The sequence below is a fragment of the Rhinoraja longicauda genome, chromosome 3 (assembly GCF_053455715.1).
Source record: "Rhinoraja longicauda isolate Sanriku21f chromosome 3, sRhiLon1.1, whole genome shotgun sequence".
Taxonomy (NCBI): Eukaryota; Metazoa; Chordata; class Chondrichthyes; order Rajiformes; family Arhynchobatidae; genus Rhinoraja; species Rhinoraja longicauda.
In genome coordinates, this window is record NC_135955.1 from 64737704 (window position 1) to 64765570 (window position 27867).

Below are 27867 nucleotides of genomic sequence, written 5' to 3' on the forward strand. Positions count from 1 at the left end.
CATTCAGAATATTGTGTTCAGTTCTGGGCACCGTTATTGGAAAGATATTGCCAAGCTTGAAAGGGTTCAGAAAAGATTTATGAGGATGGTGCCAGGACGAGAGGGTCTGAGCAATAGGGAGAGGTTGAGTAGGCTGGGTCTCTATTCCATGGAGTGCAGGAGGATGAGAGAAGATCTTATAAAGGTATACAAAGTCATGAGAGGAATAGATCAGGTAGATGCACAGTCTTTTGCCCAGAGTAGGGGAATCGAGGACCACAGGACATAGGTTGAAGGTGAAGGGAAAAAGATTTAATAGGAATCCGGGGGGGTAATCTTTTCACACAAGGGGTGATGGGTGTATGGAGCAAGCTGCCAGAGGAGGTAGTTGAGGCTGGGACCATCCCATCGTTTAAGAAACTGTTAAACAGGTACGTGGATAGGACAGGTTTGGAGGGATATAGACCAAGAACAGGCAAGTGGGACTAGTGTAGCTGGGACATTGTTGGCCAGTGTGGGTGAGTTGGGCCAAAGGGCCTGTTTCCAGAATGTATCACTCTATGACTCTATTAGGCAAACAGGAGAGCGGGCAATTGGTAGGTGGGCTGAAATAATGACAAAGCCTAGAGATAGTAACAAAGACTAGACAAAGGCTAAATGCATTGGCCTTTATTGCAAAGGGATGTTTAATTGAGGTTCTCTTTATACAGTTCTACAAGGTACGTAAACAGCAGCTTGGTAGAACCAGTACTGTATTCTTTTGGATCAGGATGGTGGTTAAGATTTAAATGTGGATCTAATTCTGAGAAGATTGTATTAGAACAACTTTTTCCTCCCTGCAGAATATTCAGTTCAATTTATTGTCACATGTACAGAGATACAGTGCAAAGCTTTTGTTGAAAAATATTCCGTTTAAGAGCACAATATTCCAGGTTAATGTATCTCAGCCAGAGTTCCAATTGTTTATTTACTAATCCTTGCCTTACTTTCCCCCCCACCATCTGCTCAACTTCAACTGTCTGCCCTTGTTTGAGGCCATGCCTGTAGCTATCTGCCGTTTCTTTTTTGGTGTACGGGAATAATCTCACATCCTTTAAAAAAAAAAGGATTCAGTACAACGTGAGACATAGACTTGCATTATGGAAAATTGCAAATTAATTTGGGATGATAAAGTGCAAATTTAAACTGCCAAATTCTTGGCATTGCAACTTCATGTTCTCATTTTAAAGGTTTTGCCATGAAAATTGCACCATCGTTGAACAACAAATCGGAAAAGCATAATTTGAAATCTTAATCTGTTTCTGTTGCAATATTTCAATTGAGTTTTTCACAGAATTAGATTGCCATTCAAATGGTATACAAAAAGCTATTCATAAAAAGACATCTTCGCCAACTTGGTTTTAAGGTATCAAGTGCTGGAGTGGGTTTTCTGCAAACCCCAAAAATGGACATCTTCAAATTACCCTGAGAGGTAAAGCACTGATCTTTCTCCATAATCACAGATGTTTCTGAAAGTATTCCCACAGGATTGGTTGGTTGATGAGTCTTAGACCAAGCCAATAACAGCATTTCACAATCATGACGGCATGAAACTTGAGAACGATATAGTGAGAGCTTGTTCCAAGGAATTGCAGCAACAATGTCCCAGGACTGGATTGAGTGGCTAACAACCATCTTCTGAAGGACTTCTCTGACTGGGCACGTACAGGGTAAACATTTCATGATTCAAAACATTTTATAGCCCAGGGAACCCTTAAAACAGAAGAGCAATTTGAATTGTATTGGCAAAACCCAAACTTGAAAACAAACATAGCAAGACTACAAAAGCGATGAAGTATATCCCTTTATTATAGTAACAAAGATCAAAATTCATGATTTCTATACAGGAATGCTGAATTTATGTTTCACAATTTACAATTAGTTATATGAAAATTCAGTAATAGATCTCTTAAGAATGAAAGTGTTATTACAGCAAAATCTGTTCCAGCACTGACAATTCACTTCACGGCAAACATTAAGCTGCACAGTAGTGTTCAATTCAGCAACTACTGCAGAATTTCATTCCACAATCCAGTTCATTCAGACAGGATTAGGCCATGCAGTTGGTTGACAAAATGCAAGAGGAACGTATTAAACCACTTTTGTAATGCCGTATTACAATTTAAAATATATATAGTGGTTATGTTGGAATTGTTGTCAGTGCCTAGTTCGGAACCAGTTGTAAACAAGAGACAGGCCACGTTTGATTTCATTGGAATTTCATGCTATTGCTTTGGCTTCTGGCAGGAATGCCTCCCAGTATTTAATTAACTGAAAAATAATTCAAAAGATTAGAAATCAGATTTAGAAAATTAGAGTGTTATACCTCACTCATATCAATTTACTGCAAATCTTGCATCTTTCATGATACAAATACTTGAACGAACACGGTGAAGTAATTCTTTCTTACAAGATTGGATGGGATGACACTAGGAATGAATAACTTTGGTACATTTAATCTCCCCAATGGTGCATGCCAAGACATATATACACACACAAATTAAATTGGCCTTCATGAAGAAATGTCCAGTTTTGCACCCATGCAGAACTCACTGACTTTATACACTTCACCTCCAATTTCCATCCTGCCCTTAAATATACCTGGACTATCTCTGACATCTCCCTCCCGTTTCTGGACCTCACCATCTCCATCACAGGAGAAAAATTAGTGACAGACATTTATTACAAGCCCACCGACTCGCACAGCTATCTGGACTACACTTCTTCCCACCCGGTCCCCTGCAAAAAGTCTATCCCCTACTCCCAATTCCTCCGTCTACGCCGCATCTGTGCCCGGGATGAGGTGTTTCAGACTAGGGCTTCCGAGATGTCCTCGTTTTTCAGAAAACGGGGCTTCCCCTCCTCCATTATAGATGAGGCTATCACTAGGGTCTCTTCTACATCCCGCAGCTCCGCTCTTGCTCCCCATCCCCCCACTCGCAACAAGGACAGGATCCCCCTCGTTCTCACCTTCCACCCCACCAGCCAGCGGATCCAACATATCATCCACCAACATTTCCGTCACCTACAACAGGACCCCACCACTGGCCATATCTTCCCATCCCCTCCCCTCTCTGCATTCCGCAGAGACCGTTCCCTCCGCAACTCCCTGGTCCACTCGTCCCTTCCTACCCAAACCACCCTAACCCCGGGCACTTTCCCTTGCAACCGCACGAGATGCAACACCTGTCCCTTTACCTCCCCCCTCAACTCCATCAAAGGACCCAAACATTCTTTCCAGGTGAGACAGAGGTTCACCTGCACCTCCTCCAACCTCATCTATTGCATCCGCTGCTCTAGATGTCAACTCATCTATATCGGCGAAACCAAGCGCAGGCTCGGCGATCGCTTCGCTGAACACCTGCGCTCGGTCCGCATTAACGCCACTGATCTCCCGGTGGCCCAGCACTTCAACTCCCCCTCCCATTCCCAGTCTGACCTCTCTGTCATGGGCCTCCTCCAGTGCCATAGTGAGGCCCGCCGGAAATTGGAGGAGCAGCACCTCATATTTCGCCTGGGCAGTTTGCGGCCCGGTGGTATGAACGTCGACTTCTCCAACTTCAGATAGCTCCTCTGTCCCTCCCTTCCCCTCCTCCTTCCCAGATCTCCCTCTATCTTCCTGTCTCCACCTATATCCTTCCTTTGTCCCACCCCCGACATCAGTCTGAAGAAGGGTCTCGACCCGAAACGTCACCCATTCCTTCTCTCCCGAGATGCTGCCTGACCTGCTGAGTTACTCCAGCATTTTGTGAATAAAAAAAAAAAATGTCCAGTTTCTTGCCTTTCTCTTCCCCATTTCATCAGCATGCATAAAATACTGGGCACCATTGCAGAAGATGAAGAATTATAAAAATGTATTCATATATTGCCAGACTATAAACACCTGTCAGGTACAAAGACTATGACTTTACAGACAACTGTTTGAAAATCAGTGCACCTGACATAAGTAAAAAAGGACAGATATTCCCAAGGATCAAGTTATTGAAACAAGGACGACAAAGAAATTTAAAACAAACACAAGACAAATTAATACAGGTTCATGTTTAACAGATAGTTCATAATTCTGAAATTAGAATCTCAAAAGATTCACTTACTTGTTGCTGTGTATGCACTAAAGATTCAAGGTATTTGATTATAACAGATTTGAAATCCTTTACCCTCTCTTTCTACAAATAGAAGAAAAAGATGATCAAAAACAGCTCATGATGGTTTATATAACTAAATTTACAAAAATATTATTTCACCCACCTCAAATCTGCCTACTTCCTTGCGAATTGTTTTTGAGATTTGTTCAAAATCCCTTTCCCCTTGTTGAACTCTTGCCTCCCACTGGAAATGGAAGGAAATAAATTAATAAAGGAACTGCAGATATGGTTTACAAAAATAAGAAAGTGCTGAAGTAACTCATCAGGTCAAGCAGCATTCGATAAGTGGCTCGTTTGTAATCGTGTATTGTCTTTATGCTGACTGGATAGCATGCAACAAAACCTTTTCACTGTACCTGTACATGTGACAATAAACTAAACTGAGCATCTCTGGAGAACATGGACAGGTGACGTTTCAGATTGGGGCACTTCTCCAGTGTGAAAGGCCCTGTCCTAAACTATCACTTATCCGTGTTCTCCAGGGACAATAGACAATAGGTGCAGGAGAAGGCCATTCGGCCCTTCGAGCCAGCACCGCCATTCAATGTGATCATGGCTGATCATTCTCAATCAGTACCCCGTTCCTGCTTTCTCCCCATACCCCCTGACTCCGCTATCCTTAAGCCTTAAGCTATCCTTCAGCATTACCTGCTGAATTACTCCACATTTTGTCTTTTTATGAACTAAATTAAAGTTTGATTCAGTTATGTTGCTAAGCATTCAAAATGTCACTAAATGCTCACAGCAAGTCTAGATTAATTTTATGGAAAACAAGACAACTAATTAAAATTTGACAGCTAGTTGCAAGCATATATTCAGACTTAAATTTAGTGTGCAATATATAAAGTTACTGAATTACTGACCATTAAACCAATGGATGTTCTATTAAACCAACACATATTTCAATGTTTTAAAGTTGTACATTTACACAGCCAGTCATCAAATACAATTCCAAATGAAGTCATATTTTAAAATAGATCTGTCCATAAAATTCCACAACAAGTTTGAATTCTGGAAGATCCAGCAGTATTAAATAATAGATAGGACAGGACAATTTAAAACACTGCTCCTTATTTGCACACCGATTCATACTTCAAAACCAGTATTTAAGAATTTAATACTTTTTTCATAATTTCATAAAAAGCTAATTGGCAATAAAAATACAACAGCTTTATAAAATGTAAACAGCATGAAATGTCAAAACTACCATTAGCGTGGAATGATCAAAGCTATATCTTTGATATCTCATCTTCCTTCCTATTTCAATTTGATACCATTTGCCAGATCAGTCCATCAAATTACATTGATCTCAGCAAGACTCCATTGGCTGCCTTTGGTAGCCAAAGCAAATTCAGCTTCAAATTTTGCAGCCCAAAATCTATTTGTTCTTTCAATATTAAAATATCCCTTTTTATTCATATTTTTATAACTGAACCTTGTTCATTCCCAATAAACGACCATTTGAATACTTTCATCTATCTTTAGCCACTCAACATGGTCACATCCAAAACGGATGCTTTCCACAAAACCTGCTAAATGGACCTTAAAATGGGAACTCGTACAATCACGGGCTCATGCAATACTTTGGTGGATCAGAATTGAAGAAATATCAACTTCAAGTATAGATCATGTAAAGCTCCCACAGATGAAATGCACATAAAACAAATATAATCACTGAAAACTGAACTCCACTGTCATTCCCAAGTGCTATGGTGTGTAAAAAAAGCATTTTAAAAGTTCTCAATTTTAAAAAATGACTTCACTTTCATTCAACACAAAATGTTTGGCACTGTTGGAGGCATAAGCACACATTGAGATTAGGAATACAACTTTTGCCATAATCCCCCAAACCCAATTATTCTCTTTACCAGACTCGCACTTGTAAGTCTTATTTTCACAAAGCAGTATACAAACTTGATCCTCAATTATTCTTTAATCTATTGCAAAGGGATTCAGTTTTTAGAATTATAAATGGTGACAGGTATGTTGTTGATACACCAAATGATACATCATTAAAGGAACACATTCATATGTACACCTGCCAGCCAAATTCAGTTCTTGCTACACTTCCTTCCACCCACCTCCTGTTAAGACCCCAGCATGAATAAATGCTCTGAACCACCATTTTGAGAAAGTAATGAGAATGCTGAAGAGCAGATTTCAGATTGTGTTCACCTCAATTAATGAAAATTAGGAACCGATTGATTGTAATTCATTTTCCAACACCCACTTAAAAGTTGGTTTACTAAGTTTGCAGCAGTCATTAACATTGAAGACCAATCACCCAGCTTGAACAGTTGACAACTTACTGTACAGAACATTGTACAAGTCGATTTCCAGAACTGTTTTTGTACGATAGAATTTAGTTTTCACATTTCTCATGTCCAATATTCTCATGTCCCAATATACCTCACCCAAATTGTTTTTTGCACTTTAAGTGGCTTTCATCTGACCATAGGGATCAAGTGGATAACCACGTTTTCCTCGTACACCGTTATTTGCTTATTTGGCAGTGAAATGTGCTAAATTTTGGATATAAAAGGCATTCCAGTAATAGGATCCACCTATTATTATGGCATTTTATTCTTGTTAAATACTTCACCTCTGCAAAGTATCCAAGTGTGCCTATGCAAGCTGCACCATCAGCTTTCATGTTGACAAACATAAATGGTCAATGTGTTTATTCTGGACCAAAAAGAACAACACTCAAATGATCAAATAGGCAACTGGTTTGTGCAACTCCTTGGCAAATTCAGGTTTGAAAGCACATTGGAGATCAGTGAAGCTCATATCCACAAAAGTTCCACTCACTAAAATATGCAATAAAGCACAGCATGTACTTTCAGATACTTTATCATGAACAAATTTGCATGACCTCTTCGTGTCAATGCACATAGAAAAGTACAATGACTTTCATTATTAGGCAGATTTCAAAAGCAGTTCCGTAACATTACTACCCTTTTAGTCAGACAAGCCACCAGAATGTAGGTTGAACACCATTGGAAGATCACATTGGACAAAGTTCACATTTCCATACTGCTTACTGCAACAGGTTTCCAATCAGCAGCCAACTCTTGAAGCTCCACACCTCACATTCCAAAAGCTTCTTAAGCCATTCATTTGCATCTACTTGGATATATCTTCCAAATGTAATTTTTACACCAAATTCCAACATGTGGTTTGACAAACGTTAGAGTGCACAACCAAGGGGGCTAAACAAGTTCAACCCAAGCACACAAAGTGAAGGTCTTCTGTACAAAGTAAACAAATCTTATCAAGAACACTGATCCTATTTAGCATGTGAACCGACGATCCTTTCAATGAGGGCTTTGGATAAGATAAAGCAGTGACACCAGTTAAACCATACTAAAAAAGAGCTTCAGGGAAAGATGGGTAGAAATTAACTGCAAAAATTTTAAACAAAAAAGTTACTGACTTTAAAAGTGTATTTAATTGCAATTATGATTCTATCAGCTAGAACCGAGTATAATGGTTTTACTAGAGAAATTCAAAAAATTACAAAGTACATTACCACTGAAATGATTTTACACAAGCTGTAGCAGTCACTCAAACCAGTTTAAAAATCTTCCTACCTCCTCAATCTCCTCGTGAAGCAAAGCAAAACAAAAATTATACAAGTTAAAGACCATTTAATATCTTTTCCTACCACTTAATTTTACTTAAACGGCATTCTCCAGAAAAATAGTTTGCTATTTTAGGATTCTGCTCTTACGGGTTTTAGCTTGAGCATGCAAATTGTTCTAATGTTCAGACCTTTATTTTTAACTCAATTATGCATTGGTACAAGTTTTATCATGTTAAGCATGAAAAATTTTCTTTCCTAACCGCAGTCCTAAAGTTTAAGTTGTATCTAGTTGCCAAAAGAAATTAGCAGGTAATTATTTCTTCCCATTTCGCTGCACAATATCAAAACCTTCTCCATGCAAGGACAAACAACTTGAGCTTTGTTAAATGTTGAGCAAATGATTTAAAGATTACAAAATCCATGTACAAGCAAAACAAACTGAAGCAGATGTTTTATTTGGCAAAATTAAGGCTGAACCAATCCTCACCATTTCTGCCCATTTCCCAATACCATAGATCGGCTGCATCCGTAACTGTAATTCTTTTTTGTGCACAATCCGCAGGCATTGCCACTTTCATTTCACTGCACATCGTGTATGTGTATGTGACAAATAAATTTGACTTGACTTGATCCACACCTCAGTCTTGAATACTCAGCATCTACATCTCTCTTTCAGAAAATTCCAAACACTGACAAAAAAAATCTGTCTTAAATACTCAGTAACCTCACCAGAGAAACTGCATCTTAGGTCTAGTCTCTACCACCAAGTGAAACATTAGTATCAAAAAGGCAAAAAACTGCAGATGCTGGAAATCCAAAAATGTTGGAAATATTTTGGTCAATCAACTGTAGAAGTAAAAACTGAATTAACTTTGTAATAATAATAATAATAATTTTACTTGTCATATGTAGGTTGGCACATGGTCAACAATACAATGAAATGTATTTGACAAGACAACGGGTCACCTCAGCAGTAATATTCCAAGGATAAATAAGATAAAAATTACATTAGTAAGGTAAAAAGACAATATTAAAATAATCAACATATATGATGTGAAATGTGTTTGAGTTCAGAAGCCTGATGGTAGAAACTGTGGTGGTACGCGCAGCCATACTCCTGTATCGTCTGCCTGATGGTAACAAGGAGAACAGCCTGCGTGCTGGGTGGCTGTGGTCCTTGATGATGCTGCGTGCCTTCCGCAGGCACCGTCGGTAGAAAATGTCCTGAATGGCCAGGAGACAGTTGCCAGTGATGTGCTGTGCCGTCTTCACCACTCTCTGTAGTGATTTGTGGCTGTGGGCAGAACAGTTCTCGTACCAGACTGTAATGCAGCCCGTCAGCAGGCTCTCGATGGTGCATCTGTAGAAGTTTGTGAGGATGCTGGCGTTCATGCCAAACTTCCTCAGTCTTCTCAGGAAAAAGAGCCGATGGTGGGCCTTCTTTGTTATTGTGTCCATGTACAGTGTCCAAGAAAGGTCCTCAGTGATGTGCACACCGAGGAACTTAAAGCTGCTGACCCTTTTAACCTCAGCATCACCGATGTGGATGGGGAGGTGTCCACTCCCCCGCTGTCTCCTGTAGTCCACGATCATCTCTAGTTTTGCTGACATTGAGAGAGAGGTTATTTTCCTGGCACCAGCTGTTTAGTGCCTTTACCTCCTCTCTGTAGGCCGTCTCATTGTTGTTTGTGATGAGGCCCAAGATGGTCGTGTCGTCAGCAAACTTTAGAATGATGTTTGAGCTGTGCTTAGCAGTAGTCGTGTGTGAACAGGGAGTACGGGAGAGGACTGAGCACACAGCTCTGTGGAGTGCCTGTGTTGAGGATCAGTGAGGAAGAGGTGTGGCTGCCAATTCTCACCACCTGGGGCCTGCCCGTCAGGAAATTGAATATCCATCCGCAGATGGAGGTCTCCAGTCCAAGATCAAGGAGCTTGTGGACGAGTTTTGAGGGAATAATAGTGTTGAATGCCGAGTTGAATGCTGTAGTCAATAAAGAGCATTCTCACATATGTATTTCCTTTGTCCAGGTGGGTGAGCACAGTATGTATTGCCATGGCGATGGCATCGTCCGTGGCCCTGTTTGGTCTATATGCAAACTGAAGAGGGTCCAAGGTGTCAGGGAGAGAGGAGCAGATGTGTGTTTTGACTAGTCTCTTGAAGCACTTCATGATGACTGATGTCAGTGCAACTGGATGGTAGTCATTTAAACAGGAAGTTACTAGTTTCTTTGGAACAAGAACGATGATGGATGCTTTGAAGGAGGTAGGAACCACAGACTGATTCAGAGAGAGGTTGAAGATGTTGGTGAACACCTCTGCCAGTTGATCAGATTTCAAATGATTGTTCCTTATAGGGCAACTAACATTGTTATTCCTGCTTTGAGTGTTCGAATAGATTTCTATGTGTCTCCTCTCAATCATCTCCACTTTTACTACCATCCAGACAGATCAGCTGAAATTAAGCCTTCATCACCCTCTGATACGGTATGTCCAATTTATGGACATTTCCTTTCATTCTCTCCACCTTCCTACAACTTGAAACAGATGCTCTGTATCTACCTTAAATCATTGCGAGATCCTTAAAATAAAAGCATACTGGGACCGTTAAGTATTTCCTCATGACAACCTGTTATCTTGGGAATCATATTGATGGAAACACATTGCAGTGCCTCCATCTATATCCCTCTGCACAAAACTGGAGAGAGTTTATCAGGTTGGTCTCAAGTCCTGTGCAATTAATTCACCAGACCTTTTACAATATAAAAACAACATTAAATTTGCTTTCCCAATTAAATGTGCATGCAAACATTTAATGTTAACCAAAAAACATGTGTTCTATCTGCTTACTCAACCAGCCAGGAATTATCCTCCATTGCTCATCTTCAATTTAGCACGTTTTCAGGTTGCATCATCTGCAGATTTAGAAATTGCATCCTCCATATTTTGCAATCAATATTAGACTTTAGTCCAGGGTAAAATAGTGTATACTGATGTGGTCCAAAATAAAAACCACTTTACCATTCACGTAACCAATATTTTATCCATTCTACTAATTCTTTTCTTGCACAAGCCTAAATTTAGTGGGAAGTCCACCAGAATGCACTTAAAAATGTCTTTTGAAAGCCCACCTTCCAAAATATATTTTCCTCTTAAACCAACATCTTGAAAGCTCTAGTCTAATACTACTTCCCTTTGTCACATCTATGCTGGCTTTTACAAATCATTCACATTTGCCCAAGCGACTGCTAATTTTGACCTGGATCATTTCTGAAAGTTTAAGGTTTCATGGACTGGCCTGTAGATGCTGGGTTTATCCTTTATTTTGAGTGAAAGAAAGTGATATGCACACCTCTCCACACATGTACCACCCTTTTCCCTAGATGTTTCCGTAACAGCCAGTACCACAATTTCTATCATTGGCTTGCATCTCTCAACTAGGTTGCATTTAATCTGAACCAGGTGATTTATCCACCTACAACTCAATTTCTACATATCCATTAGCAAACCAACCTTCCAACCGTCTTTCTGACCCAGCATCAGTAGCACAAACTGAACATTATTCAATTAATAGATTATAAACAGCACTAGATGTAGTTTATACTTGCCGAGTTCCTGCTCATGACCAGTTTACTACAATCAATACCTTCACAACTTTACACAAAGCTTCACAAATAAGCCAACCTTTAGAACCCCGAAGAAGGACCATTGGACTTGCTAAGCCCAGGTTTCATTTATCTCATAATTCATTATTAAGCTTTCCTCCATTTTTATTTAATATATTGTTTTTGGCTTTTACTGTGGAAAAAAACTTCAATGTATTTACATTTTCCATATGTCTATAAATTTCTCAACTACTAATAAGTTCATGTGATAGGAGTAGAATTCGGCAAAGCAGCCCATCAAGTCTACTCCGCCATTCAATCATGGCTGATCTATCTTTCCCTCTCAACCCCATTCTCCTGCCTTCTCCCCGTAACCCCCAACACTGTACTAATCCTTGCCTTAAAAACATTCATTGACTTGGCCTCCATAACCTTCTGTGGCAATGAATACCACAGATTCACCCTCTGACTAAAGAAACTCCTCCTCATCTTCCTAAAGGAATGTCCTTTAATTCTGAGGTTATGACCTCTAGTCGCACTCTCCCACTAGTGGAAACATCCTCTCCACATCCACTCTATCCAGGCCTTTTACTGGGATCAGTGTTTGCTTTCGTCATTTTCTTCCCATACTATATCTGCAATTTACTTTTGTTAATCATATGGATAATTACACAAGAGTACACAAGCATATTGAAAAGAATTACTATTTATTATAGACGTGGATTTTTGGTTGCCTGGGAGAGGATGGTTCATTTATTAAAAAGCACAAGATTATATTTATAAAGCAACTTACCTAGATTTCCCTTTAAATATTGAATTTTTTCAAATAGAAAATATACTTACTTCTCTTATCTCCCCTTTAGCTTTTTCAAATAGAAAATATACTTACTTCTCTTATCTCCTCTTTAGCTTGCTGTAATTTGTCAGGTTTATTTGCATACTGAAGTTTGGCATCAGCTTCCCTTTTCTTTTGCAAGGTGGCCTGTGCATCCTGCCATTTCTGCCAACATTTCATTCGATAATCAAAAACACCCTGCAGCAAAAATACAAACTGTTGAGATTTGGAAGGCAACTTTAATGTAAGCAAGTTTAAGAAAACCTGAATTTGCAAAGGCAAGTGAGAAATCCAACAATTATACAGTAGTCTATAATACCTTCAGGGACACCAAAAGGAATGTAGGAACAGAGGTAAATACACAACCTGAAATGGACAGAAGTGGTTAAAGCTGATGGGATAGAACACAAGGTTACATTAAACGTCAGGTCAGGCCTCAGCAGCAGCACTGGACAATTTAGGGCAACATGTTATAGTGAAGAAGCACAGAATCTTGTTATGTGAAGAAACTGGCAAAGCTGGGAGCTGTTCTCGCATGGAAAAGGAAAATATTTGATGTTTAATTTAATAGGAAAGACCAGATTAGGGAGCAGAAGGATTAACCAAAATGTATTTAAGGTGAGACCAAAAGAAGAGTTAGTCATCCATAAAATAGGTTTAGTAGCAAAATAAAAGCTGTTAAACAGAGGCTAAAACAGAGCACTAAAGACCAAACCACGAGAGACCAAACAAGTAGTCTTTTCAAAGAACAATACCCTAATTACCTCTGCCATTTATGATTCTTGGTGCCCAGAAGGGTGGGAAAAAAATGACAACTAGAACATACCCCATTCCTCTACCCACAACCTTTATCATTTGCTTCACAACAATAAATCAAACATTTGCAGAGGTCAATTTTAAAGTAAAAACTAATCTTAGATTCTCTATGGCACTGTCCCAAGAACAGCTAATCTCCTTTTAGAATGGGCACTACAACCTGTACACAATCTTACCAAAAGAGTTGTATTGCACATTCATTTAACATACTGCTACCCTTTCCTAGGGAGTCCTTCATGGTTGAGGATAACTCGATCCCTCCAGGCTTTACAGATTCTGCAGCAGCTGACAGGACTATTATGAGAGCTGATGGGTTGAGCATATGATGCCTGATGGGGCAGACAAGTAGTAGACAATTATCATCTATGCTAAGATTGTCCAGACAATTGGACTCAAAAAGTTCTAACTTCATCTTTTTGAGCAGTTATGGCTAGAAATTTAAGACTTGTTATAATATACATGCTGGAACCCATGGACGTTTATTTACCAACGCTTTAAGCAAACTATTGTATTTGAAAGAATTGGTTCATATCCCACACTGTTTGGTACTACTTTGAGCCACACCTCAATATAAACACCCACTCCCTCCTCAACCCCCTACCCACACGTTAAAAATTAAATTAGTATGCCATAAAGGCATTGTACAGGTTAGAGATTATCCAACTACCCTGAAATCTACAATATTTAAAATGGGGATACAATATAGCATTTTGCAACTAGAGTAAATCACCCAAGGCCTCCACAAATTAACCAATTTTGAGATTATGTTTCCCCATTAAATTGGCCGAGATATATTTTAAGATGCAGCTGAGACAGCTTGATTGGAAAGCTTTCTAAATGAAGGAATATTTATTTGACTGGCTCAGGGAGGGGCACGGCAGCCGATAAAAGGAAGGTTTTGCAGAGTGGCTGTGTTGCGAAGAAGTGCTGCTGGAGGGTACATGCAATACTGAGGTTTTGGCTCAAGAGGCTTTGGACAGAGGGCCGAGCTGGGGTAACAGCAGGTTAAGGTACAGTCTGTATTCTGTTCTGCAATTCCTCCAAGGTTTAGGTATTGGAGAGATGACTGATAGTATATTGGAATGCTCCTCCAGCAGGATATTGAAAGTTAGGGGATGCAGGAGGACTAGACCTGCAGTAAATGCATTCAGCTGAAGGTCCTTATGGACTGTTTTAAGGAACTGGAGCTGCAGATGAGATAGTGGCATTTAAGAGACTTTTGTTTAGGCATATGGGTATGCAGGGAATGGAGGAATAGGTGCCAGTGGTTAAGAGTTGGTTGTGGTATTGTGTGGCACAGACATTGTGGGCTGAAGAGCCTGGTTCTTGTGCTATACTGTTCCAGGTTTTCCGAGATGTTCTTCAAGCTAAAAAATATATTCTTAAAATCCCGGTCCCAAATTATTGCATCTATATGTCCCAAAGAAACACCCTATGCAAGTCAATACAACATAATATTCATGGATAGTGTTCCCTCAAATCAAAATATGTTCTGTAATTGAAATTTCCATTTGTGAAATCAGAAGTTGAACATCAACTTCCATAAGATTATAGACTCAAAATGTTGGAGTAACTCAGCAGGCCAGGCAGCATCTCTGGATAGAAGGAATGGGTGATGTTTCGGGCCGAGACCCTTCTTCAGACCTGACCCGAAATGTCGCCCATTCCTTCTATCTAGAGATGCTGCCTGTCCCGCTGAGTTACTCCAGCATTTTGTGTCTATCTTCAGTTTAAACCAGCATCTGCAGTTCCTTCCTACACCAACTTCCATAATGTGTTCAGTGCCCAAGGTAAAAGTTACACTAACCTATTCAAATTGTTTCATAGCTTTCAAATTATTCAGAGAATTTCAGTCAACATTTACTGTTCTGTAGCCTAGATGGATTATTCCTCCATTTTTCTGGCTTTAATATAGACTGCAAGGTCATATTAAATTAATATTGTTTATCTCAAAATGGTAGGAAAGGATTGTGCTAAACATTCACTAAGTCGTACAGATCTAACTTGGAATAAATACCAGAATTCCAGATCTGCTTAACAGTTTACCTTTACGGATGTGATGAGTCGAACATAATCACTTAAAAGTTCTGCAAATAAGTAGAAGTCAGCATTTGCTTGTTCTTGGTGAAGCTGGTCTATCTTCTCTTCAACTTCTGCTAGCTGCGATAGTGCTCTTGAGAGGGCAGTGTGGTCCTCAGAGTTACCCAACATGGCTGCACTCTTGGCAAAGGAAGCAGTGTTGACTGAGAGTTCTAAAAAGGCGATTTGCAAATGCCAAACAATAAAACCAATTTAAAATGTTTGCAAAAACTTGCAGAATTATTTCATCAGTCCCCAAATACACATCAAGCTACCTTAACTCTAGAGACTAAGAATTTGACAACGATAACATTTTCAATTCCTTTGATCAGAAAATAATTAAAAATCTAAAAGACCCACAGGGGCTCAGAGTATGACTGCTGTACTGAAGTGATTTTTATATTACTGGTACCAGGTCAAATTTGCCAAACACTAAATTAAGTCAAAAAGCAGGCAGTGAAAAGGTTTGCATTTGGTAACAGGTTTCCTCTATTTCAATGTAGAAATTGTAGAATTGCTAGCCACAATTTGGAGATACAAGAGGATTGCAAATGTTATAATTCAAAGGATAAACCTTGTGCTGCAGGACAATTTAATCAGTTGCGAGAAAACCAAGTAGCTATTCGGGCAAAGAGAATGAAGGCACTGGACCGTTTTAAACATGCCTTCAACTCAAGAGACACGCAAATGTTTAGTTTCCAATGACCAAGAGGGTTATAAAATCTATGATGGGAATGGATGGGATGAATGCAGTCCTTTTCCATGAGTAAAGGAATCAAGAACTAGGGACATAGTTCCTATGAAAAGTTCCTATGGAAAGATTTAATAGGAACCCGAGGGGCAGCTTTTTCCAGAGAGTGATGGATATATGAACAAGCCGCCCGAGAAAGTAGTTGAGACTAGTGCAATAACACTACTTAAAGACTGACAGGTACATGGATAGGGATGGTTTAGAGGGATTATGGGCCAAACACAAGCAAAAGGGACCAGCTTCGGTGGGGCATCTTGGTCAGCATGGACAAGATGGGCGGAAGGGTCTATTTCCATACTGTATGACTATGACCGATTGGGTTGGAGAACAATCTAGTAATTTCATGGTCACCATTAATGCTAATTTTACTCCAATATTCAACAATTTAAATTTAAACCATTATAATGAAATTTCGTATCCGACTACTATTTGCAAAAGTCATTGCGGTAGCCTTATTCCAATTTCAAATGAAAATGTCGTGGAAAACTCAAAATACACACACCTTTTCTATGGCAGACCAAAAGATCGACACTGTTTTGTAGTTTTCTTAATTGCTGGTCCAGGTTTTCAAATTGCTGCTGCTTTTCCTCAAACCACTGTCAGATGAAGAATGGAGTTAATTTGCCAAGAACAAATCATTACAAATTATGTTACCACCAGTAAACCACTTTTAAGGGAAAACAAATTAACTGTGGCCATAGCCTGCCCGATTTAACTGAGAATCAGAGGAAAATAAGCAAATAGTTATCCATCCTGTTTGTCTTTTACCCTTAGAAAAGAACTGCAAAATCTCATTAATTCATCTCATTAATCAAGTTCAAATATCAGGTCTTACTGCATCCGATTCATTCATCTTGATTGTCATTTTGTTGACAGCATCAGCGGCCTTGTTCACCATCCTCAATATGCCCGCACCACTTAGAGCCTGGGTGCTAACCGCACGAGGCAGCTGGAATTGAATGACAAATAAGGGTGTGAAATCCCGTTAAAAGCCTTGGAGGTATCTGGTTAAAGGAGAACTACACAATTTTCTATTCTTATGCATTTCTCCATACAGACAAGCTCACACTGCAGCTTACTCAAGCATTCCAATAGAATGGCAGATTAACCCTTTAAAACACCCAAATACAGTATTACTACTTGTTACAGACAAGTTCCAATCCTACTTTTACACAGAAGGAATACAAAGCATTAAACCTGCATTCACTGTTAACTAGAATTGCCGAGGATGAAAGCAACCTTGGCTTAATTAATTGTGCACCAAGACGATCTGGTATTACACAGGTAAGATTTTACTTAAGACACTGCCATACTGTCAGGTTTATTTAGGTTTCAAGAGGAAGATTGGTTTTGGTTGCTGGTGTGCTGACAGTAGCATTTAAATCTAAATAGACAAAGAACAGAAAGTACGGAAAATGCGATATCGGATGAGGGTAGAGCTAAAGCCATTTTTCAAAGCAGGCTGTAAGCACAATCCTCAATTCTTTTGTTTTTCTTTCTGCCCAATGATTTATTTCAGAGTCTGGCATCATTGCTGCCTATTTGGGAGATGTCGCCCTGAAAGATGACACCAAAGGATTGCTATGAAGTATTAAGTTCCTTTAATCAATGAAATTTCAATTTGAGCAAGATTTTTTGAGGGAGGTTTTGTATTTAAACAAGTAACATTTTCTTCACAAGTCTTTGCCAAAGTATATTTTGTTGGTGGCCAGGGACATGCAAAGCAATCTTGCTTGAAGAGTATAGAAGTTGGGACGTCATGTTCAGTTGTACAAGACGTTTGTGAAGATTTACGAGGATGACTAAAGGTTCTGAGCTATTGGGAGAGGTTGAGTAGGCTGGGTCTCTATTCCTTGGAGCACAGGAGGATGAGGGGTGATCTTATTGAGGTGTATAAAATCATGAGAAGAATAGTTCAGGTAGATGCACAGAGTCTCTTGCCCAGAGTAGGTGAATCGAGGACTAGAGGACATAGGTTTAAGATGAAGGAGAAAAGATTTATTAGGAATCCGAGGGGTATTTTTTTCACACAAAGGGTGGTGGGTGTATGGAACAAGCTGCCAGAGGAGGTAGTTGAGGCAGGGACTATCCAACATTTAAGAAACAGTTAGACAGGTATATGGATAGGACAGGTTTGGAGGGATATGAACCAAACGTGGCAGGTGGGATGAGTATAGCTGGGACACATTGGCTGGTGCAGGCAAGTTGGGCCAAAGGCCCTGTTTCCACACTGTATCAATCCATGACTATTTGACCACTTAATGTTCATTAAAAAAAATTGACACGTGCTAAAAGCAATATGTTCGCCTGCAGTAGCCAAAGCACTGCAATGTTGGACAAAACTATTCCCAAGTTGAATATCCTACTTGGTCTTTAAATGTTCCACAGTAGCTTGTACCTTAAGAACCACAATACTGGTCCAACTTTAAAACTATATGATCTGCAAGTGATTTGCTGGACAAATGTACATCTATATTATTCCTATTCAAAACGTTTAGGTCATTTAGTCCAAAGTTTACCAAGGAATATTCTGTAATTTTGCCTTTTCCTTCACAATTCTGCTTTCGCAAATCAGGATTCCCTGTTTAGATCGTGCAACACCTTAGTTTTCATAACTATAGGCACAGTCGAAAAATAGTTGTTTTGTAGCACGCTAAATTGTCTTACAAACAAAACATTTGCTGGCCATCAACTTTTTCCCCATACAAATCAGATATTTGTGGTCAGATATTGTTATTGTCTAGTACCTACGCAATTATACAAATATTGGTTGGCCAAGCGGACATACAACTTTTCAAAATACTTCCCAGGCAATTTTGAGTGGAGCAATAACCTTTAACCAATTTACACAATTCTAAAAGTTCACACCCAACCAATTTTCGGTAACAGTTCCAGGATTCAGGGCCAATGTGTGCTTGAGTAATATGATGCACTAGAGTACCTGGGGATTACAGAAACAAAAGTCTGATAAATTATTTTAAAACATTGAAATGTTAGTTTACATACCTCGGTGCTTTCCAAAAATTGCCGCAAATCTGGATCTTGCAACAATGTTGGATGCTTTATTGTGCGTTGCAGATACCTGCAATTTAAAATTTGACAAACATCCATTGGACTCTGGACAAATAGTAATCATATGGCGGGACTGTCATATGTTGAAAGACTGGAGCGACTAGGCTTGTATACACTGGAATTTAGAAGGATGAGAGGGGATCTTATCGAAACGTATAAGATTATTAAGGGGTTGGACACATTAGAGGCAGGAAACATGTTCCCAATGTTGGGGGAGTCCAGAACCAGGGGCCACAGTTTAAGAATAAGGGGTAGGCCATTTAGAACAGAGATGAGGAAAAACCTTTTCACTCAGAGAGTTGTGAATCTGTGGAATTCTCTGCCTCAGAGGGCAGTGGAGGCCAATTCTCTGAATACATTCAAGAGAGAGCTAGATAGAGCTCTTAAGGATAGCGGAGTCAGGGGGTATGGGGAGAAAGCAGGAACGGGGTACTGATTGAGAATGATCAGCCATGATCACATTGAATGGCGGTGCTGGCTCAAAGGGCCGAATGGCCTACTCCTGCACCTATTGTCTATTGTAATAAAAATCTATACAAGTTATTCAAATGTACATAATTAGTACAGATTGCCAAATCTAACGTCTGCATTTCAAATGACAATTCTTTATAAAACAAGAATTAGATTTTCATGCAAGGCATTCTGTTTGATGGCAACAATACGCAGGCATCAATGACTTTGACCTTTTGATACATCAACAGGTTTAAAAAAAGGGCAGAGAAATGTCAAGACTCCTCTAAAATGGAATATTTATTCTGTGCATCAAGGTGCACAAAATATCATGCATCAAACTATGTCAAGATAAATACCAGACAGGGCTCATATCTAGACTACAAAATTTTGCAGCTAAATTATATAGAGTATGATTAATCTTTGAATGATTATAATGAATTTTTAATTTGGCCCCACATGGGGAAAAAAAAGCTGCATTGTTTAGTGTTATTGCAAACCCCAAATCTCTCATTACTATTTGAAAAACAATACAAATAGAGATTGATATTGACCCCATTAAATGTTAAATTTGAGCTTCTGGTATTGGTTTAGAGCAAAAAAATAAATCTTCACTGACCATTGGTAACATTGTCTACATAGTGCCCCATAAGTGCTTGGCTTGTGTCCTACAAGCACAAATTCTCATTTAACATTTAAACCACACCAACAACAACAAAAAAGTCTTTTAAAACAGTGCTTTAAGTTGAAAGATGTCCTTAAATTGGTCACAACTCAAAACATCTTCCAGACTCCTCCAATAGCATATATAAAGCTAGACATATTCTAATCCAAACAAAAAGAATGCACTTCTCTACGCATTAAAAGTCCATACATTTCTGATACTTTCCATGAAAATATTCAACTCCCTCTATTGCTCTAGGCCCATTATAAGTGTACTAATAGGTGACAAATTAAAGCAAGCCAAGGAGCTGAATGACATTAAAGTTCATGGATAGAAAAAAGCAATAGTTCAAAAAAGTCTTTTCTCACCAGAGATGCAACCACAAGTTTACATAAACCAAAAACGCAAAAGTCTAATGCTGAGCAAAGTAGTTTTCCTTTATATCAAAAGGAAATTGGAAATGATAAAGGCTTCAAAAAAGAAAACCAGGTCAGGTCAATGACCTTACAGGAAAGACCTTTCAGTGTTTTAGTCTTCACTAATGCAGCCTGACTGGTTGAGTATTACCAGCATGTTTTGTTAAGAGTTTCAAGTTTAGGAAGTGAGAGTTTAATATTTCTATTTCAACTTGACTCAGTCTAATTTCTTCCACAAAAATCAGGATTCTTTCAATGTTTTCCATGAGACTGCATTTAAGCGAGTTTGGTATTCCGACTGAGCATGCAGGGGTAAAGAATTGTCGCTAGCTCCTCTGCTCCATGTAAACAAATCTTCGTTTCATCCGTTTTTCCCAGTTTTTCACCGTGTAGGTAAGAAAATATTGTTTTCAAAACAGTTAATTTGGTGTATATATATGGTTAATTAGTAAAAACTACGATGATTTTGTAAGGGTGTTTTTGCTTTATGCGGTGAGTTCCCCAACTCTCCCCGACTCTTTAACTTGTGGAACCGCGGCGGCGGCGGGGACAGGAGGCAGAAGCTGCCGGCGAAGGTTCACCGGAGAACGGATCGCCACTGACCCAGAGCCGAGCCAAGGAGAAACATCGCAGCGCTCCCTCGCAAACAACAAACTCAAGGAAACTTCCATCCTCACCGCCGCCACCACTCACCCCGGGGCTTCTGAACAACAACTACAATACGTGTTTGGTCTTATTTCACTGCGTTAGAGGGAGACGGGGCTGGGGAAGAGAGTGGAGGAGTGGCGCAGATCTTGCTGGCACTGGGAGAGGAGAGAGGGAGCAGCCCCCACAAGTGGGGGAGGGGGAGTGGAGGTGGGAGGAGGAGGAGGGAGGGGGTGGAGGGAGGGGAGGATGGGGGTTGAGGGGAGGGGAGAGGAGGGAGGGGAGGGGTTTGGGCCCAATGGGTCCACTTGGTCTAGTTAGATCTGACAATGAGACAACAGCTCAAACTTCAAATACAATTCCAGATGAATATTAAAATGTTGATCTAGACAAGGTCACCCATATCTCAAATACATTAAAAATATTAAGTGGGCTGTATAGCAATTTTACAGTCACAAGGGATTATCCCCCATCACATCCAGAAGCTGTTATTCAAAAGGGCCATTTTGAAATTTACTACCTGCCATAGCCTCAAGTAGTCTATCAAAATACGAGACCTCAATATTACTTTTTCACACAAACTTCAAATATCAAACATAGATGACCAACAGGTTTGTAAAGTGCCAGAAACTCACAAAGTACATGCAGGATTCCCTCATTCTAACTATTGCAGGCAATAGTTTAAATACTGCAATGACAGATCTGATTGTGCTGGTCAAGTAAGTTGCCTTTTTCCCCCAAAAGTGTTTTAATTTTTTTTGCCACAGGTTTCACTTTTCTGTGCAGTCCTAGATTGAAACAGCAAATTGTCACCCTGATTAAAGTTTAATTTAACTTGCATCCTTTAATTCACTTCCAACTCAAAAAACAATTTCAGTAGATCAAATTACACTGCAAATTAATCAAAAGTTGCACCTAGTAACACATTGAGAGTACATGGATTAATTTTCAAACACTGTCCTGTAAACTTAGCCTGTCCATTTACTAAAAAAGATATTGCTTGTTTTGGTAAACTCCCATACATGCCAGTGTGTATCTACTTCCTTGGTAAAATAGCGTTGTACATTATTAAAGCAAATATCAAGTTTTTCCAACCATTCCCAGGGACGGAATGTTAAATACTGTTGTAATATTGCAAGGACTATTTTGTTATATCACAAGGACTATTTTGTTTGCCCGCGTAGCAACATGTATATATGAGAATGACGTAATATTGGCGGGCACTCTGGTTCCAGGTGGCCGTGAAATAAACTGAGCCTGGATTTATGCTCGGCTTTCAAACCCTTAAATACGTGTAATTGTGGTCATTGCAGAGTCATAATGGTATAACAGATACCAAACCACGAAGTACAACAAATACTAGTGAGTATAGTTTCAACAAGTTATAGTTTAAAGGAGAATGTTTAAAGGAGGACAAGGTATTTTATTTAGTGGTATGTATGTAGGATGTGCTGCCAAGAGTGGTAGTGGTAATGGCATTTAAGAGGCTTTTGGATAAATGAATATGTGGGGAATGGAGGGGTATGAATTATGTGCAAGCAGAAGGGATTAATTTAATTTACAATCATGTTCAGCACAGACATGAGGTGAAAGACCTGTTCCTGTGCTGTACTGCTCGAGGGTTAAGGAAAGGAAGAGAATGGCAATGACAAAAGGGAGGAGAATTTGTTGCCAATTGCTCTTATATCCAGAGGCTCAGTGCAAGTTTCTAAACCTTGAATGAGAAAGTTACTTGTCATCTATTGATGGCAGTCATGGAAAAAAGTATTTAATGGAGGGTTGCAATTACAAGTCACAGTTAATGTCACATGAAATACTCTACAAAGTTAGAATGCCAAGCACTTGAAATGCAAGTCTTCAAAGTTGAGACATATTCAGCATTCTTTAAAAAGTCAACACATTTATTCTAAATTGATTTACCTCTCCAATGATGCCCTCCTTTTTTCCACAAAATCGGCTGATGATGGGTCTTCTTTTCCAACTTTAACTTTGGTCATGCCTTTCAGAACAAGAAATATTCCAATTTCAAAACTGATTTCCCATCAACTGAGGAGCCTAGTTTAGAAAATCACTATAAAGCACAGGAAACAATTCCATGCATCCTATTTTTTGGAAACACTATGAAAAAGTTGCCACCTATATATAAGACAGAAGTATGCTTTCTGGGAATATTTCAGTTAGAAGGATAAAGAACTACCACAATTAACAATTTTCTGAGAAGTTCCAAGGACAACCAGATTTAGAATTTTTAATTTCCTGTTTACTATTTTAGCCAGTAACCAGGTTCATTGCAAAATGTGAAAGAGCACAAAACAAGAGCAGTTTACAAAATATACAGCCCTAAAATTTAGTAGAACCAATTTCTTAAAGGAACTTGAAGTAAACATTTCTTAAAGGAACTTGAAGTAAACAGTTAACCAAGACAAAAAGGGCAAATGATTCTGGCAAGATATTACAATTAGATCAGGGAATTAGACATGTGCATGTCACAAGTTGCTGTTAAGTATTGCGTCTTCATAATAGAGCAAAGATAGTCTCACTTTCTTTGCAAATTGAGCAAATTTTTCTATAGAGAGCCATCTTAAGAACTTGTCCAGCTTCAGCTTTCTATCCTCAAACATGGGACAGCTTTCTTTAAAAAGACCAGATCAGTTTTAGTAAAGTTGCAAGAAAAATCCTCAAGGAATAATATAGTTTGATCCTTGTTTAGTTGGTGAGAAAATTGCATAAAAGCAGTATCTTTTTTTCCAACTCAAAAATGTATCAAAGTCAAAACAAAATGTTGAATCATTTAACATATGGCTAGCTAGGGTGAGACATGAAAGGGCATTAACTCCTCCAATTTTGTAAACAGATCATGATGTACCCAAAAAATAATCTTATCCAAATATAAAAATAAAAATAAAGCCTCCAGAATGAACTGTGAAACCACTCAAATGGAGGCAGTAGATTATCAAATTGAATAAATGATCTCACCCACAAGGCTCTTTTCTGGTGCAGGAGGTACAATGTAGCCCACATGCATATACTTTGAAGCCAATTTGCTATGTAGACCCAGAAAGTCACTAAATCTTCTTTTGACTGCAAATTCTTTGCTGTTGAACATGGATAAAGTAGTCTGTATAATGAAAGAATATCCAGCATTACTCCATACTGCCCTAACATTCCAATTGGTATAGTTGATGCCATTATGTTTGGAAAGCTTTCCACACCTACACCTCATTTCAATGCGTTAAAGTTCTGTAAAACAATTTAAATTTTAATAGGTCAGCGTCAGACATGAATCCGACTTGCACTGATTTCAATGCCTTGGATAATTCCCAATCGGCATCTCAGAAACCAATCCTAAGATTCCAGTGTAGTCTAGAAGTGAACATTGAACTACTATTGAGTAGTAACCAAAAAACTGGCGTGGCCTAGATTTTTTTCCCATCTTCCCTTCCCCCAGGCACTGATTAACCAAGGCAAAAGAGAAACAAAGATCTTGGATTAAGAGCCAATTTGTACATATAAACTTTCAAACAGCAGTTTCGCTGCATTGGCTTAAAGACCATTAAACAATAGTCCCCACCCACATAGCTGTCAAAGTTATGGCAAGTATCTGACACTTAGCTTGTTCATTACAATGGGTCCAGATCATGGACCACAAGCTCCACAAGGACCTAACATTAATCACCTGACCTGTAGTGACCAGTCAATTAAAGTCGCTGACCCAGATTTGTTATTCTTGCTACTGCAATTAATTTCAATCAATGTTACACAAGACCAGTAATCAGCCTTTAACTAATGCCAGAGGTATCCTGCAATGCTGCTGCAAGCCACATGTCCCAGAGCACAACTATCAATTTTGCTAACAACCGCAATGGGCTGAGCCCACTGATCTTGTTGTTTACATGTTGGCCAAGTTGTTCAATTATAAGTGGGAGTAGTTCAGTACAGAGCCAGTGCAATCCAACTTCAAAAACCATCACAACACAAATTATCTATTACATGCCCTGCTGTACAGCCATGTTATTAATCCCATTACCTTAGTTGACACACTGTAAGCCATGTAGGCATTCATACCATCACCTAAGTGATAAAACACACAATTAGATTCACAGTAATGAAAACCAAAGCAAACCAAAAATTTGGATTATTATTCAAATGGTATGGGTTTCAAAATAAAATGGCAGAGAAAGAATGGAAAAGCACTTAGGGCAGGAGAAAATACACCGTGAAAAACTACTCAATAGAAGAGGCTAATAAACCTAATTCCATTTATTTCAGAAAAGAGGAAAACAGCAAGAACAAAATTAATGCAGATCAAGTGGCAAGAATACAAAGAACAAACATCAGGAGGGGAATTTACCAGGGAAGAACTGAGTTTAAGATTAGAACTAATCAAAATATTTAAGGTAATATTCAAGTCCAGAAAGGGATAGGCTCAGAAATACTTAATACATCTTCACAATATTATTTAAAATCCTTACCAACTTTTTCAGGGTCAGAAACTGACACTTGAATGTCAAACACATCTCCGTTTGCCTCTTCCTCAAGCTGCAATAAAAAGCCCCAAAAATGATGACCTTAGCATAATGTTTCCAGATTTAAAGGACAATTAAATAGGAACTCAATTCAGATTATAAATCAATCCTCATGGCTGAAGCACAAAACTAGGAGTAAACAGTAAATCAATCCAGTCAAAAAGTAACATTGCGTTAATTATATACCAAATGTGTAATGTTGCAGTTTCGGACATCAGCAGAAACTAAATGTTAAGAACACAGACATTCATTAAATCATACCAACAGGCCACAAATGCATTTAAGGCAGTAAGCATCTATCTATATATTATTATTATTATATTACTAAAACTCAGATCTTGTGGGTGTGTGTGTGTGTGTGTCCACATGCATATATATATATATATATATAAACATAGCACAAAAAGTAAGGAAATTTGTGTTTGGTAGATTATTTCTTTGTTGTAACAATGCTTCTTGGCAATAAATCTTATACCGTTGGAAAGCCTGTTTATTTCCCTTTTAAATGGTGGCACATTTGTAAGGAACATGCATTTGTGGGATGAGCAGCAGAGCTGAGTATGTGGGTTGCGCCCATGAAAAATCTGCCAAATCTTCTCTGCCAATGCCAAACAGCTTATTCTGCCATTGACTCTTGTTCGGTGTTGTTTGGTGGATTGGATGATTGAAGTCTGAAGAAACAAGACATATTGGCAATTTAACAATTTATTCATTTAATAAACAGGAGCTTCAGTAGCGTGTGGAAGAACCATACACAGCCACAACAGCCTGGCACCTCCTCCTCATGCTGGTCATCAGCCTGGTCACACACTGTTGTGGGATGGCATCCCATTCTTCAACCAGCATTTGTCGCAAGTCAGCCAACGTGGTTGTGTTGGTCACTCTGGCACGAACAGCACGCCCAAGCTGATCCCACAAGTGTTCAATGGGGTTGAGGTCAGGACTGCTGGCAGGCCATTCCATCCTCTGCACTCCCAAATTCTGGAGGTAGTCTCTGAGAAACCCTGCTCTGTGGGGGCGAGCATTGTCATCTTGGAGGAGAGAGTTCGGTCCCAGACTGTGGAGATATGGGATTGCCACTGGTTGCAGAATCTCATCTCGATATCTCTCTGCATTGAGATTGCCTCCAATGATGACAAGCCTCGTTTTTCCAGTGAGGGAAATGCCGCCCCACACCATCACACTGCCTCCACCAAAAGATGTTACTCTATCGGTGCAGCAATCAGCATAGCGTTCTCCGCGTCTTCTCCACACTTTGACCCTATGATACAACTGCCGTAGGCAAAATCTGGACTCATCGCTGAACATAACGTTCCTCCACATGTTCAGGTTCCAGTGCACGTGTTGCCGACACCAGCGCAAACAGGCCTGACGGTGAAGGGCAGTCATGGCAGGCCTCCTGGCAGCCCTATGAGACCGGAGATCGGCTGCGTGCAGTCTGTTCCGAATTGTCTGGGCAGAGAGCCGTCGGCCATATCGTCCTGCAAACCTTGACTGCAAATCTGTAGAAGACAGCCTACGGTTCCTAAGTGCTGACAGGGTGAGGAAACGGTCTTCTTCAGGTGTCGTCTTTTTGGGACGCCCACTTCGCGGCCTGTCTCTGACATCCCCCGTTATATGGAACTTGGCCTTCACTTTGGAGATGGTACTAGGGCTCACTCCAAATAATGCAGCAACTTGGTTTTGCGGAACACCAGCTTGAAGTTGCCCTATCGCACGGGCCCTATCCAGATCAGTCAAACGTGGCATGCCGATTCTTGGAGCAGACACCTACTGACCACTGTAGCAGGGCCCATGCTCACAGATGCTGCCAATCAGGTGCCAATCAGGCACCTGATTGTCAGCACCTGGGGGTACCAGAAGCTCAAAACAAGAGTCAATAGCAACAACAGAATAAGCTGTTTGGCATTGGCAGAGAAGATTTGGCAAATTTTTCATGGGCGCAACCCATATACTCAGCTCTGCTGCTCATCCTACAAATGCATGTTCCTTACAAATGTGCCACCATTTAAAAGGGAAATAAACAGGCTTTCCAACGGTATAAGATTTATTGCCAAGAAGCATTGTTACAACAAAGAAATAATCTACCAAACACAAATTTCCTTACTTTTTGTGCTATGTTTATATATATTTATATTTCTGAGATTTGTCGGACCACGTTAAAACGATAGCGCCACAATTTTAGCACCACCTTAATCACCATTGTCCCGGCGACTGTTAACAATAGGTTTTATTTAAATTGGTCTTACATTTTTAAAGTTA

At 39.5% G+C, this 27867-nt stretch overlaps 1 protein-coding gene across 1 annotated transcript in view; it reads right to left on the reverse strand.

Moving 5' to 3' along the window:
* Positions 1–1809: 1809 nt before the first annotated feature.
* snx2 (sorting nexin 2) overlaps positions 1810–27867 on the reverse strand; it is a 36406-nt gene continuing 10348 nt past the window's right edge. Inside the window, exons 4-15 of the mRNA XM_078396288.1 lie at positions 25552–25618; positions 25107–25150; positions 24056–24197; positions 23000–23078; positions 18839–18914; positions 16668–16781; positions 16335–16428; positions 15049–15254; positions 12241–12384; positions 4267–4347; positions 4113–4184; positions 1810–2289 (exon numbers count right to left, since the gene is read on the reverse strand). Of these exons, the coding sequence (XP_078252414.1) occupies positions 2239–2289; positions 4113–4184; positions 4267–4347; positions 12241–12384; positions 15049–15254; positions 16335–16428; positions 16668–16781; positions 18839–18914; positions 23000–23078; positions 24056–24197; positions 25107–25150; positions 25552–25618 (1170 nt within the window). The 3' untranslated portion in view covers positions 1810–2238. The remainder of the gene's footprint in view (positions 2290–4112; positions 4185–4266; positions 4348–12240; positions 12385–15048; positions 15255–16334; positions 16429–16667; positions 16782–18838; positions 18915–22999; positions 23079–24055; positions 24198–25106; positions 25151–25551; positions 25619–27867) is intronic.